The 17,021-nt window shown below is 42.6% G+C and overlaps 1 protein-coding gene across 1 annotated transcript in view; it reads left to right on the plus strand.

Moving 5' to 3' along the window:
• astn1 (astrotactin 1) overlaps positions 1-17,021 on the plus strand; it is a 2,273,142-nt gene that overhangs the window by 1,472,010 nt on the left and 784,111 nt on the right. The window contains exon 13 of the mRNA XM_067989612.1: positions 14,161-14,352. Within this exon, the coding sequence (XP_067845713.1) occupies positions 14,161-14,352 (192 nt within the window). The remainder of the gene's footprint in view (positions 1-14,160; positions 14,353-17,021) is intronic.

The following is a 17,021-nucleotide window of genomic DNA, read 5'->3' on the forward strand; positions in this document are numbered from 1 at the left end:
TCTGTAACTATTCACACTAAGAAAAATATAGATGTGGGAAAAAAGTGGAACCTATAAAATAATTCAGATTTATTTTCCAAAAACCATTCACGCACCATTCACAAATGCAAATGTCCTGAACTTAAAATGAAGTTTCTAACATTAAAAAAAAGTACAAATTATATATTTCACAACAGAATAATTAAGCTTCCTGCTAAAGTTGCCATTACCATCTTTACTAGAATGCTTCAGCCCCTCTTAAAGGCCTTGGATTACGGTGTTATGTCCCCTGCAGTTATCATTGTTCAGCTGAAGAGATCAACCACACCTATGCCTATAATTCCAGGGTGCTACAGTGTCATGTGCAATGTGGAGAATATCACAGGAAGCATCTGTCAGTGCAAGTGGAAGGATGCCTTACCTCATTTTCCAACAATTTCTTTTATCAAATGATTTGAAAACCAACGTGAGAATGAATTTTGAAAGTTTTTTTCAGGTAATGTTTGTGTGTCACACTTTGACCTGTTTTGATTGAAGTTATATGTTTATAAAAGACCAATAAACCAGAACACTCTAATTGGAAGAATTCAGGAAAATCTACAAATAAAAAAAACCAAACTATAAATCGGAAATAAGCAGTCAGCAACAGCTATCAATAAAATAAAGAAGGCGAACCAATCAGATTACTTAAAATACTATTTGTAAAAAAAAATGTCCACTATTTTTTTCTGCTCAGCCTATGGGCTGAATATAACATAAAAATATATATATTTCACAGTAATATAATTAAACTAAACCTATAAAATTGTCCTTTTCTGTTTTTGAGTGCCTCCACTAGCATTGCACAGGACACTGGGAGATGTCCCTGTTCTTGTTCAAATAGTGTCATGGATTTTTTACATCTACATGAACAGGTAAACATTTCACAATAACATAATTAACTTTACTTATAAAATTTGTGTTGTCGAATATCTTTATTAAAGCTGTAATGGTGAATGTGACAACCCCAAAATGAAATTCTGAATTGATTAAGTGGGAATGTTTTCTGCAGCTCTTCTCACATTTGCTTTAATGCACCCAGTTTATGACAGCTTTGTGCTGTAATCAGTAAGTACTATTCAGTAAGAAGCATTTACTGTGAGAGCTCGAAATAAACTAAAGGTCATATCTCATAGATTAGGATAATATATGCCTGAAGTTCATAATTACTTCAGTTTCTCAGAAAAATTGGATTGAGGATATCACCAGGCTTCTCACACCTACATCTAAATTACATGAAATCATTAACTGGAGCGGCAAAACTTGAGGTGCTAGTGAGAAGATTGTGTTTGTCCTTCACATTCTGTTGTTGAAATTATTAAACTCACACCATTTAAACTTGATTAGATTAGATTTACATCCTTTTAAGTACGGAATACAATTTTTTGCAAATACAATAGCCTAAGAGATCTATAATATTTATATATACACAATATAATTTGATTTTTTTTCAATCTACTTTTTTTTACTTCATTTCCCCCCCCCTTCATCTTCTGGCAGATTATGGTGTTTACTTCAGTCTTGTCCAGCCAAGAGGTTTTAGACCCTGTGGATTTGAACCTTCTTCTGATGAGAGTTTTATGGCTATATATACTACTGTCTTGTTCAGTTTGGCAGAACAGGACAACTCTACAGACCTAACCAAGACTGTGAGAAAGTGAAGGGGTCTGTCTAAAGGTCTGTCAAATACTGCAAGGTCAAGGGAGCTGCCTGGTATTGCTATTTGTAAACAATTTTACAACACCAAGTTATAGTCCAGCAATTTTATTTTAAATTCACAAGCTTTCGGAGATTTTCTCCTTCCTCAGGCAAATGTTTCAAGATCTCCTTGAAGCCTACGCATTTATACATATTGAACAATAATACATGGTGTTTACAGACTGCCCCTGCAACTGCCCGTTGCCAAGGCAATCACCGTGTTCAGACAGAGAGGTGTTACCTGCAGAACCTCCGAATACACATTCAACAAAAAAACAAACAGGGAAAAAAAAACAGAGAAAAAAAAACACAGAGAGAGGCAGAAACATCCGGAAGGCAGAGAGAGCCAGCAAATGACCCATTATATTAAAAACAGATAACATTTGTTCGCTGGTGGGGTAACGTGTAGCGTGACATGAACCCAAGATCCCGGTTGAGGCCGTCCTCATGGGTGCGGAACTTGGCTATCAATTTCTGCTCGACGATTTTGCGTTGTCGTGTGTCTCGAAGGCCGCCTACAAAATCCTACAAAAACTCAGTACCCACGGACCAGTTGAACCAGGAACACTTCTCACCACGATGGACGTCTCGGCACTATACACCAGTATCCCCCACGATGACGGCATCGCTGCGACAGCATCAATACTCAACACCAACAACAGCCAATCTCCGGAAGCCATCGTACAACTCATCCGCTTCATCCTGGATCACAATGTCTTCACCTTCGATAACCAGTTCTTTACCTAAACACACGGAACAGCCATGGGGACCAAATTCGCACCCCAATACGCCAACATTTTCATGCACAAGTTCGAGCAGGACTTCTTCACTGCACAAGACCTCCAACCAACACTATACACCAGATACATCGACGACATTTTCTTTCTATGGACCCACGGCAAGGAATCACTAAAGAGACTACACGATAACATCAACAAGTTCCATCCCACCATCAAGCTCACCATGGACTACTCCTCAGAATCAGTTTCTTTCTTGGACACACGAATCTCCATCAAAGACGGGCACCTCAGCACCTCACTCTACCGCAAGCCCACGGACAACCTCACGATGCTCCACTTTTCCAGCTTCCACCCTAACCACGTCAAAGAGGCCATCCCCTATGGACAGGCCCTGCGAATACACAGGGTCTGCTCAGACGAGGAGGAACGCGATGGACACCTACAGACGCTGAAAGACGCCCTAGTAAGAACGGGATATGACGCTCGACTCATCGATCGACAGTTCCGACGGGCCACAGCAAAAAATCGCATAGACCTCCTCAGGAGACTAACACGGGACGCAACCAACAGAGTACCCTTTGTCGTCCAGTACTTCCCCGGAGCGGAGAAACTACGCCATGTTCTCCGCAGCCTTCAACATGTCATCAATGAGGACAAACACCTCGCTATGGCCATCCCCACACCTCCACTACTCGCCTTTAAACAGCCACCCAACCTCAAACAGACCATCGTTCGCAGCAAACTACCTAGCTTTCAAGAGAACAGCGTCCACGACGCCACACAACCCTGCCACGGTAACCTCTGCAAGACATGCCAGATCATCGACACAGATACCACCATCACACGAGATGACACCACCCACCAGGTGCATGGTTCATACTCCTGTGACTCAGCCAACGTTGTCTACCTCATACGTTGCAGGAAAGGATGCCCCAGAGCATGGTACATTGGCGAGACCATGCAGACGCTGCGACAACGGATGAACGGACACCGCGCAACAATCGCCAAACAGGAGGGTTCCATCCCAGTCGGGGAACACTTCAGCAGTCATGGACATTCATCCACCGACCTTCGGGTAAGCGTACTCCAAGGCGGCCTTCGAGACACACGACAACGCAAAATCGTCGAGCAGAAATTGATAGCCAAGTTCCGCACCCATGAGGACGGCCTCAACCGGGATCTTGGGTTCATGTCACGCTACACGTTACCCCACCAGCGAACAAATGTTATCTGTTTTTAATATAATGGGTCATTTGCTGGCTCTCTCTGCCTTCCGGATGTTTCTGCCTCTCTCTGTGTTTTTTTTTCTCTGTTTTTTTTTCCCTGTTTGTTTTTTTGTTGAATGTGTATTCGGAGGTTCTGCAGGTAACACCTCTCTGTCTGAACACGGTGATTGCCTTGGCAACGGGCAGTTGCAGGGGCAGTCTGTAAACACCATGTATTATTGTTCAATATGTATAAATGCGTAGGCTTCAAGGAGATCTTGAAACATTTGCCTGAGGAAGGAGAAAATCTCCGAAAGCTTGTGAATTTAAAATAAAATTGCTGGACTATAACTTGGTGTTGTAAAATTGTTTACAATTGTCAACCCCAGTCCATCACCGGCATCTCCACATCATGGTATTGCTATAGTAAGGGGCTATGTTTGGCAACTGTGTCTAAGCGCCTGTCTAAGATTGCTGTAGTAAGAGTCCGTGGGGTGAAATTTCTGCAGGGGTACTGTAACTTCAGCAGAAGATCTGTGGGAATCTGGATGAATTGGCTTAAATGATTGTTTGAGCCATTTCCCTGGGATTTCCACAGATCTTCCGTTAAATTTACGGCTGGAGATCAGGAGAAAGCCCATGGAAATTCAAGGTATGTGGCTGAGGGGCACTAGTTTGGCAAAGGGAGCTGTTTATACTTAAAATATATATATATATATGTGTTGTAAGCAGTTTGTCATGAATAGATATTGAACATAAAATCTATTTACTTCCACATTCAGATCTAGAGGGTTATTAGCAAGAAGATGCTCTAGAAAAAATATAGGCAGCACCCTGACAAATGAGGGAGGGGGTGGAAGAGGCTAGGAGAGTAATTCTAATAATCCCTTAATTGATCTATACATTTTTTAAAAGATCTTGTGCTGTTCGTATAGCCAAACTCTTACTACTTGTCACGGTTTTACATTATAACTATAACAGTTATTTATAATGATTACCTGTCACTACTAGGTGCTGCGCTATTATCTATTCCCCACAAATCACTGAAAATCTATTTGAAAAGGTCTGCCATTTTTTCCTCAGTGACTGAAATTTCTAATACTTAAAAAAATGTTTAAAACAAAATGGGAAAAATGAATCAATTACATATTTCAAAATAACATGATTAAATTGATCAATAAATTGTTTTTGTGTCCTTTAATACCTTCAATAAATTTTTTACTTGAAAACCTCAGCTTCTTCCAGATGCCTGAGCATAGACTTGATATTTTGCCCAGAGCTGTGACTGTGTTTACTGAAGGTACTCTCTGTAGTCTGAGTATGTGCAGTCCATCAGTAGCAGTTAGTCAGCGGAACTACTGGAATATTTTCCTTCAGCATCTAACAGTTTCTGTTTAATTTTTCAAATTATTTTTAAAAGCTAGAGGACAAATTTCAAAAGCTTTGTTCAGATAAAATTATATTGAGTTTTTTTATGTGTGAGAAGAAGAAAGATAAAGTGACAGACTGCACTATTGTAGCTGTTGTTTTGTGTCCAATAAACTTCAGAAAATATATTAAGCTCATAGAGAGACAGAGAGGGTAAAATTGGTCTTGTGTGGTTGCGCAATTTGGGTAATAGTGAATCAGCAGCCAATTTTACATTTCGCCCAATTTTAGTTTCTATTGACTTCAATAAAAGAGAAAATGGTGTGGGGTATAAACGGGCGACCGATTCATTATCGTCCGTTTTGCACTACTGTCAAAGACTAATTTCACTCCAAGAGGGTGTAAGCTTCATTGACTTCAATGGAAAAGATAATCAAGTGGGGTATAAAATGTATTGCCGATTTTCTATCACCCGTTTTGCGCTACTGGTGAAGACCAATTTCACCCTCCAAGCGTCTTTCCTTGACTTAATTTGAGTTCCTTTTTCAAATTTAAAAAAGACAAAAGAAGTTGAATTTTGAAAGAAACAGAAAAGCTCTATCACTTGTAATTTGTTGCTAGTAATTAGAATGCTTACATTTTCTTCATATTTGTGAGGCAAAGGGAATCAAGTGAGAAAAACAGCAACAATGATACATGTCTGACAATCAATCACAAACAGAAAAATCCCAGAATATCATTTAATTAAAAAATAGAATTTGACTTCTTCAGTTACTGTAAATCAGTGGTCCTGATATTATGCCCTACATGGTAGTAACACCCCAATTGTTATAAAATAACGAACCCCTGATTCACTATGTGCCAAGCCATGGGAGACCTACAGGTACTATATGATGTGTATTGTACTTGCATATTGTGTAACACAACACTAGAGGGCCTCCTGATGGGAGTAAGCATATTGTAACAATTATGCCCCAGGGTCTCCTCTTATATTGAATGTTATATCTAAAACCATGAAAGTTCCAGAGTCTAAAATAAAAGCATCCAGTACATTACAACTTGAGTGATTACAAGACATTACAGTATACACCAGTTCAAATGGCATAGCCCAGTGATCTGATTGGTCCATTAAATGAAAATTTCATGATCCTTTGAGTATAATGACTCTAGACCAGTCAGGAGACAGATGATGTAAGCATGGATGTGATGGCTGTTGAAACAATGCAGTCACAATTAAAAGTCTAAGACCCCTCTCAACACAGTTTGCAATTCCTTGACCTTTGCTGCCCTTCACCAGGATTTGCTTGCCTCTTCCGTACCTTTTTGTTGATCTTTGCTCACCTTTCTGGGAGTCCCTTCGATAACCTCTGCTGGTCACCCTTGGCCTCTACTGTCCTTCCCTGTCCTCTGCTCATCTTTCGAAATGTACGCTCACCGTGCTGCTGACTGGGGCAGAGGATATCAACCTGTTATGCGCCCTGCACACTGGCTCACCCAAGTGCTCAACTTGACCATCAGAACGAATAGTTTGACAGCTTTACGAGTGAGGCCAAGAGCAGTAAGCCAGATGTCACAACTAGAGAAACTTTTGAGAGAAGTATAATTGGTGGGTGAAGCAAACAGCTTAGACTATGCACAAGCACATGGTACAGGCCTTTCCAGAAGAGGAGAGAGACCCAGCTACATTGACTCAACCTCTGAGTCAAGCTTCTGGGCAGTTAGTGTGCTCTTATCCAGGAGGCTTGGTGCTTTGAGCATGGTTGAAAGTGACAGGGAGATGGGGGAACATAGGAACAGAAGTAGGCCATTTAGCTGCTCGAGCCTGTTCCGCCATTCAATGAGATCATGGCTGATCTGTGACCTAACTCCATATACCCGCCTTAGCCCCATACCCCTTAATACCTTTGGTTAACAAAAATCTATCAAACTCAGATTTAAAGTTAACAATTGAGCTAGCATCAATTGCTGTTGCGGAAGAGAGTTCCAATCTTCTACCACCCTTTGCATGTGGAAGTATTTACTGACTTCACTCCTGAAAGTCCTGGCTCTAATTTTTAGGCTACGTCCGCTAGTCCTAAACTCCCCAACCAGCGGAAATAGTTTCTTTCTATCCACCCTATCAGTTCCCCTTAATATCTTGAAAACTTTGATCAAATCACCCCTTAATCTTCTAAATTCCAGGGAATACAACCCTAGTTTATGTAATCTCTCCTCGTAATTTAACCCTTGGTATCATTCTAGTAAATCTACCTGCACCCTCTCCAAGGCCAATATATCCTTCCTAAGGTGCAGTGCCCTGAACTGAACATAGTACTCCAGGTGTGGTCGAAACCGGGCTGTGTATAGCTGTAGCATAACTTCTACGCCATTGTATTCCAGTCCTCTAGATATAAAGGCCAGCATTCCATTAGCCTTTTTGATTATTTTCTATCCCTGTCCATGACGTTTTAATGATCTATGTACATGAACGCCTAAGTCTCTTTGGACTTCCACTGATTCGAGCTTTTCACCATTTAGAAAGCACTCTGATCTATCCTTTTTAGGTCCAAAGTGGATGATCTCACATTGTTTACGTTGAAATCCATTTGCCACAGTTTTGCCCATTCACTTAATCTATTAATATCTCTCTGTAATTTCATGCTTCCACCTACACTGCTTGCAATGCTGCCTATCTCTGTGTCATCGGCAAACTTGGATATGTGGCTCTCTATCCTGTCATCTAAGTTGTTAATAAATACAGTGAATAGTTGAGGCCCCCACACAGATCCCTGTAGGATACCACTAGTCACATCCTGCCCAATTTGAGTACCTGCCCATTATCCCTATTCTCTGTCTCCTGCCGCTCAGCCAATTTTCGAACCAGACCAATAATTTGCCCTCAATTCCATGACCTTCAACTTTAGCTAACAGTCTCTTGTTTATATGGACCTTCTGGAGGTCCATATAAACAACATCCATAGACATTCCCCTGTCCATTACTTTAGTCGCCTCTTCAAAAATGCAATCAGGTTAGTCAGGTATGACCTACCCTTTACAAATCCATGCTGGCTTTATCTGATCAACTGAAAGTTTTCAAGGTTTTCAGTCACTCTACCCTTAATTATAGACTTGAGTAATTTCCCGACAACATATGTTATTCTAACTGGTCTATAATTCTCTGGTTTTCATCTCTCACCTTTCTTAAATAGCAGAGTGATATGTGCAATTTTCCAATCGAAAGGAATGGTTCCTGAAACCCTGGGATGGAAACCATCTGGTCCTAGGGATTTGTCACTCTTTAATGCCGTTTTTTTTCTCATTACTATTAATTTGCTTATGTTAATTATGATGAGTCCCCGTCTCTGATTCAAATTTAATTTCCTTGGTGTATCCGGCATGCAATCCTCTTCCTCTACTGTAAATAGTGATGCAAAGTAATTATTTAACTTGTCTGCCATTTCCTTATTTTCATTTACGATATCAGCATTATCAGTTTTTAAGGGGCCCACATTGCTCTTGACTACCCTCTTTTTCCTAATATAATTTAAAAAAATTTTTGCATTGATTTTGATATCCCTTTCAAGTTTCTTTTCGTACTCCCTTTTTATAGCTCTTACTGTCTGTTTTTTGCTGTTCTTTGTATCTCTCCCAGTCGCCAGGACCTGTGCTATTTTTAGTATTTTTGTGTGCTTTTTCTTTTAGTTTTATGTTGTCCCTGACCTCTTCTGTCATCCATGGGTGCTTTTTTGGCAAGTAGATCTGTTGCTCCTTAGGGGTATTAGTTGGTTCTGTATCATGTTAAATTCTTTTTTGAACACCTCCCACTAATCATCTGTCATTTTACCCATGAACAGATTTGCCCAGATTTATTAGAAACAAGGGGTGGGAGCAATCAATAAATTCAGATTGCAACTTTGGATCCTCAATATGATTTGTTAAACGGTATTCGGAATGCTCCCACTCTCTTTCCTTTCCTCCCGCCATGTTGTTTCCAGGCTCCAGACCACCTACTCTGCTCTAAAACTCCACTACCGGTCTCAGCTACAGTTTTACAACTCCCTCCCAGCCCGCTGTCCACTCCATCCACCCAGGCCCCATGCCCCCATCCAATACCTCCCCAGTCTGATATTGAACCCCAGTTTTTCTTTCTCCACAATGTGTTTGAGCAGCACCCAGCCATCCTCACCATTTCCAATTCTCTGATCCATTGCGTGTTGGTTACCTCCTTGAGGAATTCCCTGAGCTTAGTAATGGCAAGAGATAGAAATTGAGCACCTCAGTAAAGGATCATGTGTGTATGACAGACATACAGAAAAGAGAAGCGACAGAGGGGAAAAGAGACTTGCGGAAGCTGAGCAGGAGACAGTTTTTTTTCAAAAGAAAGTTGGAAACAATCGGTGAGATATAAAAATCACAAGGATAGTGTGCGAGAGCCATGCAGAGAAAGAGAGGGAGAGGGGCAAGCATATCTTTCAGCCAACGTCCCAGACTCTTCCATCACCATCCCTGGGTATGTCCTTTCCCACCGGCAGGACAGTCCCACCAGAGGTGGTGGTACAGTGATATACAGTCAGGAGGGAGTGGCCCTGGGAGTCCTCAACATTGACTCCGGACCACATGAATTCTCATGGCATCAGGTCAAACATGGGCAAGGAAACCTCCTGCTGATTACCACCTAGCGCCCTCCCTCAGCTGATGAATCATTCCTCCTCCATGTTGAGCACCACTTGGAGGAAGCACTGAGGGTAGCAAGGGCACAGAATATACTCTGGATGGGGGACTCCAATGACCATCACCAAGAGTGGCTCAGTAGCACAACTACTGACCGAGCTGGCTGAGTCCTGAAGGACATAGCTCCCAGACTGGGCCTGTGGCAGGTAATGAGCGAACCAACACGAGGGAAAAACCAACTTGACCTCGTCCTCACCAATCTACCTGTCGCAGATACATCTGTCCATGACAGTATTGATAGGAGTGACAACCGCACAGTCTTGTGGAGAGGAAGTCCTGTCTTCGCACTGAGGACATCATCCAACCTGTTGTGTGGCACTACCACCGTGCTAAATGGGCTAGATTCACAATAGATCTAGCAGCTCAAAACTGGGCATCCATGAGGCGCTGTGGGCCATCAGCAGCAGCAGAATTGTATTCCAGCACAATCTGTAACCTCATGGCCCGGCATATTCCTCACTCTACCATTACCAACAAGCCAGAGGATCAACCCTGGTTCAATGAGGAGTGTAGAAGAGCATGCCAGGAGCAGCACCAGGCGTACCTAAAAATGAGGTGCCAACCTGGTGAAGCTACAACTCAGGACTACATGCATGCTAAACAGCGGAAGCAACATGCTATAGACAAAGCTAAGCGATTCCACAACCAACGGATCAGATTAAAGCACTGCAGTCCTGCCACATCCAGTTGTGAATGATGGTGGACAGTTAAACAACTAACGGGAGGAGGAGGCTCTGTAAACATCTCCATCCTCAATGATGGCAGAGTCCAGCACGTGAGTGCAAAAAACAAGGCTGAAGCGTTTGCAACTGTCTTCAGCCAGAAGTGCCAAGTGGATCATCCATCTCGGCCTCCTCCCGATATCCCCACCATCATGGAGGCCAGTCTTTAGCCAATTCGATTCACTCCACGTGATGTCAAGAAACGGCTGAGTGCACTGGATACAACAAAGGCTATTCCCGGCTGTAGTGCTGAAGACCTGTGCTCCAGAACTAGCCGCGCCTCTAGTCAAACTTTTCCAGTACAGCTACAACACTGGCATCTACCTGACAATGTGGAAAATTGCCCAGGTATATCCTGTCCACAAAAAGCAGGACAAATCCAATCTGGCCAATTACCGCCCCATCAGTCTACTCTCAATCATCAGTAAAGTGATGGAAGATGTCGCGACAATGCTATCAAGCGGCACTTACTCACCAATAACCTGCTCACCAATGCTCAGTTTGGGTTCCACCAGGACCACTCGGCTCCAGACCTCATTACAACCTTGGACCAAACATGGACAAAAGAGCTGAACTCCAGCGGTGAGGTGAGAGTGACTGCCCTTGACATCAAGGCAGTATTTGACCAAGTGTGGCATCAATAAGCCCTAGTAAAATTGAAGTCAATGGGAATCAGGGGGAAAACTCTCCAGTGGCTGGAGTCATACCTAGCACAAAGGAAGATGGTAGTGGTTGTTGGAGGCCAATCATTTCAGCCTCAGGACATTGCTGCAGGAGTTCCTCAGGGCAGTGTTCTCGGCCCAACCATCTTCAGCTGCTTCATCAATGACCTTCCCTCCATCATAAGGTCAAAAATGGGGATATTGTGCTGATGATTGCACAATGTTCGGTTCCATCCGCAACCCTTCAGATAATTAAGCAGTCTGTGCCCGCATGCGGCAGGACCTGGACAACATCCAGGCTTGCGTTGATAAGTGGCAAGTAACATTTGTGCAAACAAGTGCCAGGCAATGACCATCTCCAACAAGAGAGAGTCTAACCACCTCCCCTTGACATTCAATGGCATTACCATCGCCAAATCCCCCACCATCAACATCCTGGGGGTCACCATTGACCAGAAACTTAACTGGACCAGCCACATAAATACTGTGGATACAAGAGCAGGTCAGAGGCTGGGTATTCTGCGGCGAATGACTCACCTCCTGACTCCCCAAAGCCTTTCCACCATCTACAAGGCACAAGTCAGGAGTGTAATGGAATACTCTCCACTTGCCTGGATGACTGCAGCTCCAACAACACTCAAGAAGCTCAACACCATCCAGGACAAAGCAGCCCGCTTGATTGGCACCCCATCCACCACCCCAAAACATTCACTCCCTTCACCACCGGTGCGCCGTGGCTGCAGTGTGTACCATCCACAGGATACACTGTAGCAACTCGCCAAGGCTTCTTCGACAGAACCTCCCAAACCCGCGACCTCTACCACCTAGAAGGGCAAGGGCAGCAGGCACATGGGAACAACACCACCTGCACATTCCCCTCCAAGTCACACACCATCCCGACTTGTAAATATATCGCCGTTCCTTCATCGTTGCTGGATCAAAATCTGGAACTCCCTACCTAACAGCACTGTGGAAGAATATTCACCAGACGGACTGCAGCGGTTCAAGAAGGCGGCTCACCACCACTTTCTCAAGGGCAATTAGAGATGGGCAATAAATGCTGACCTTGCCAGCGTTCCCCACATCCCATGAACGAATAAATTTTTTGCTGTGAATAATGTCATGAGACATCACCACTACGATTGGTCAAGATATGAATTGGGACCATTGAGCCTGCTGGGGTTTAGGTGTGACCGTGATTCCTTTTTTAAAAAATTTCTTTGTTACAACAAGAGTAAATGGCATCCCTGAAGTTAATTTCATTCTCTGTTTGAGCAGTTGCAGTCCTAGCTCCCCAAGTTCATTTTCAAAAACTGAGTGAGGATCATCTCATCTCCACCCTTTCGCCTAATCTGTCGTCAGTGTTTAAATGGGGCTTTCAGCCAACTTTCCTGCATCAATCTTCCTAGAATGATCTTACATCTTCACTATTATCTCCTTTCAGTCTTAGTCATTGAACAAAAATCTCCAATTACTCATTCCTGTGTCAGTCTTCCTTATTCTTGCGTCAATATTCTTCATCTGAGCAAGGACCTTCAATCCCCTCCTCCCTGGGTCAGTCGTCATCATCTGAACGGTGATCACTACTCACATCTCCCTGTGTCAATCACCATTGTGAGAGCTTGACTTGAACTCTGATCCTTCCCAACTCTCTATATTGTACCTCGTTATCTCTGGTTGAAGTTGTGGGCAAATGCCCTGCTCCATGTTTGCTAAGATAAGATATATTAGCTTGTCTCGGACATTGACATAACCACACTATGCATCCATGCAATTTATAACACCAGGTTTCACTTTAATGTTTTTACTAAATGAAGCAGTTCTCTCTAGATCATTAAATATAAGGAACGTGCGTGCTCTGTAGGCAGAATTGCATAGCATCAGGCTGTTTACATGAACTAAGGAGATTACTGTTAGTATTTAACCTGCCATCAGTTACTGAGGTGCATTAGTGATTAATGTAGTAGCAGCAAGCTGACATATCCCATACAGCGAGATAAACTCTATCCAAAGACTGAATAAAGTTCATAGCTATAAAAGTGAGTGATACGTAGATACATTTTGGTTATAATATATAATTTTTGTGTAAAATTTTTTGACATTGCTCGATTTATCCTGACTATAAGGAAAATGTCTGCATGATTCATTGATATTCCAAGAAACTCATTAATCTATTGGCAACATCTCCTGGTCTCTTTTGCAAAGATGCACAAGCTTTTACATATGTTATTTCTAAAAGGACAACTCCCACTTAATTAAAATGGTGAAAATGCTAAAAGGTCACTTTGTGTTATAATAGTTTAGTGACTTTTCAACTTACTCACAGTCATAATTAAGTCAGAGCTATCTTTTGAAGAGTTGTATAAATGAAATTAATTATTAGACATTCATCAAGCTAGCAAAAAAAATGAGTAGGAACTCATCTCATCTCCATTACAATGTGACAAAAGGCTAATGATCCATAATCATAATAATGCTGTTACTCTGAATTAATCTTATTAGGTAAGCATTATGCACAAGGTAGCACATTATACTTTTAACTATTTCTTTCATAAGTTTATGATTTGCATGCAATTGCATCCAACAGTGGCATATATTATTGTATTATGAAAAGTTGGAATGTTTGTGCTTTTTGAATCTGGAAGTGAAAATTCTGCGCTGTAAGTTTGCATCTGGATGGGTTTATTTACAGAACACTTGTATCTAGGGGTCACCAATGGTAGATCATATTGCACATCATATGCAGTCTATCAATCCCTCTGAATTCCACTTTGTGGAACTTCTAGGTTTTTCATATTAGCTGTGCAAATTGAAATGAAGACATTGCATTCTTTCCTATTCTAACTAATTTTTTTCTAGTACCTCAAAACTATTGAACTGCCCCTATTCAGTTTTCCATTCCTTCTACATTCTATATGCTTTTAAAACCTATTTGGTGTTATCTAACTATTATTTACCTGATCTGCATTTTTTTCACCTTCCCTCTTAGATTTTTCAGTTCAGGTAAAAAAACACTTGAATTATTTATTTTTAACAGCTGTATTGAGGACTACAAACTTGCTTCGGATGGACGGATGTGCCAGCTGGTTTCTGAATCCTGCAACAGCGGCCGAGATTGTGGTGATGCCAACATTCCTCTGAACCAGACTTTCTTCAGAGATGTCTTCTATGGTTACAATAACCAGACTAAGGACCTTACACTTGGCCAAGTGTTCATGGGAACATTCAGGTAAGATTTAATACTTTCCAAGTTCTGTTCTCCCCTCTTCTACAGGCATATGGCTAATAATGAGTCAAGACAAGGGTCTGAAGAATGTTAAGACACTTGTTCTTCATGTAATGATGAGGTGATTTCTTTTCAGTTTGTGGGTGCTGTCCAGGTGGAGAGACATATGGATGATTGCTGTGCCAGGAGGGTGTTTGCTAACTGCATTCACTAACTTAAAAGCAAATAGCTTCATATTTAGAGGTTCTTTTATTCTGAACCCTAAGAGAAATAGAAAAGGTACAAATTAACCTGTTGAAGGTAATGTACTATATTCAACCTTATGAATTGGTACCATGTTAAACACTCCCATTGTATGATAATAGATTCTCCCTGGGGTCAAAAGTTTTTAAGGGCACTTGTGAATAAACCTGTCAGTTAAAACATTGAAGTAATATATGTATTTTTGTTGTGTCAGTGCAGACTCGAGCTCATAGTAAGGTCTTTATAGCACTGCAGCTTCAGATAAAAGAACTAGTATGATTGCTAATCATACAAACACACAATCTATGCTACTTAGTACACTTGCCATTGACTAGGGAAGGGGTGGTGGCTAATAGTTGAAATTTTCATTGTTGCATTTTCATGCTAAAACTGTTTTGTTGAAAAACAATGATTTCATATATTACAATAGTTAGTCCCATGGACAGTCCAAATATAATCAATATGCGATTGGATATGAGCAGCAGATTATCGTGGGTTTGCAGGGTGGTCTTCAGACTAATTGCTAATCACTAATGCCTATCAGCCTTCTGATACTCCAGTATGACCCTTTCCTCCCCCTTTTCCAGGTAATCAAATCATGTTTAAGGAGGGATAGGGTGTGGAACAGTCCAAACAAATGAACCTCACCAGTGAGCATTTCATTTCAAAGTGGTGAAAATGATGATCTGGGCAGAAAACCATTCATGTGCTCGATAGCCTTACAATGAGGTCTCGGGTGTCACTCTATGAATACAATTGTAAGGAATCTTATAACAGCAGGTTATAGTCCAACAGTTTTATTTGAAAATCACAAGCTTTCGGAGGCTTTCTCCTTCGTCAGGTGTGTGTGGGATTCCTTGAATGTTACCGCATATTTAGTCAGAGAACAATGCCTGGTGATTACAGATAATCTTTCCAACTGCCCGTTATCAAGGCAATCAAAGTAATTGAATAGTGTTCAGACAGAGAGACATTAGATACAAGACTACTGAATATACAAACGGCCAGAACCAAAGACAGAGAGAGAGAAACATCCAAAAGGAAGAGAAAGAGAGTGAATGACCAGTTGTATTAAAAACAGCTAACTTTTTATCCCCCCGGTGGGGTTACGTGTAACGTGACATGAACCCAAGATCCCGGTTGAGGCCGTCCTCACGGGTGTGGAACTTGGCTATCAATTTCTGCTCGACGATTTTGCGTTGTCGTGTGTCTCGAAGGCCACCTTGGAGAACGCTTACCCGAAGATCGGTAGCTGAATGTCCTCGACTGCTGAAGTGTTCCCCGACTGGGAGGGAACCCTCCTGTCTGGCGATTGTTGCGCAGTGTCCGTTCATCCATTGTCGCAGTGTCTGCATGGTCTCGCCAATGTACCATGCTCCGGGGCATCCTTTCTTGCAAAGTATGAGGTAGACAACGTTGGCCGAGTCACAGGAGTATGAACCATGTACCTGGTGGGTGGTGCCCACTCGTGTGATGGTGGTATCTGTGTCGATGATCTGGCATGTCTTGCAGAGGTTGCTGTGGCAGGGTTGTGTGGTGTCGTGGACGCTGTTCTCCTGAAAGCTGGGTAATTTGCTGCGAACGATGGTCTGTTTGAGGTTGGGTGGCTGTTTGAAGGCGAGTAGTGGAGGTGTGGGGATGGCCTTAGCGAGGTGTTCGTCGTCATCGATGACATGTTGAAGGCTGCGGAGAACATGGCGTAGTTTCTCCGCTCCGGGGAAGTACTGGACGACGAAGGGTACTCTGTTGGTTGCGACCCGTGTTTGTCTTCTGAGGAGGTCAATGCGATTTTTCGCTGTGGCCCGTCGGAACTGTCGATCGACGAGTCGAGCGTCATATCCCGTTCTTACGAGGGCGTCTTTCAGCGTCTGTAGGTGTCCATCACGTTCCTCCTCGTCTGAGCAGATCCTGTGCATTTGCAGGGTCTGTCCATACGGGATGGCCTCTTTGACGTGGTTAGGGTGGAAGCTGGAAAAGTGGAGCATCGTGAGGTTGTCCGTGGGCTTGCAGTAGAGTGAGGTGCTGAGGTGCCCGTCTTTGATGGAGATCCGTGTGTCCAAGAAAGAAACCGATTCTGAGGAGTAGTCCATGGTGAGTTTGATGGTGGGATGGAACTTGCTGATGTTATCGTGTAGTCTCTTCAGTGATTCTTCGCCGTGGGTCCATAGAAAGAAAATGTCGTCGATGTATCTGGTGTATAGCGTTGGTTGGAGGTCCTGTTTAGTGATGAAGTCTTGCTCGAACTTGTGCATGAAAATGTTGGCGTATTGGGGTGCGAATTTGGTCCCCATGGCTGTTCCGTGTGTTTGGGTAAAGAACTGGTTGTCGAAGGTGAAGACATTGTGATCCAGGATGAAGCGGATGAGTTGTAGGATGGCGTCTGGAGATTGGCTGTTGTTGGTGTTGAGTACTGAGACTGTCGCAGCGAT

The sequence above is a fragment of the Heptranchias perlo genome, chromosome 9 (assembly GCF_035084215.1).
Source record: "Heptranchias perlo isolate sHepPer1 chromosome 9, sHepPer1.hap1, whole genome shotgun sequence".
NCBI lineage: Eukaryota > Metazoa > Chordata > Chondrichthyes > Hexanchiformes > Hexanchidae > Heptranchias > Heptranchias perlo.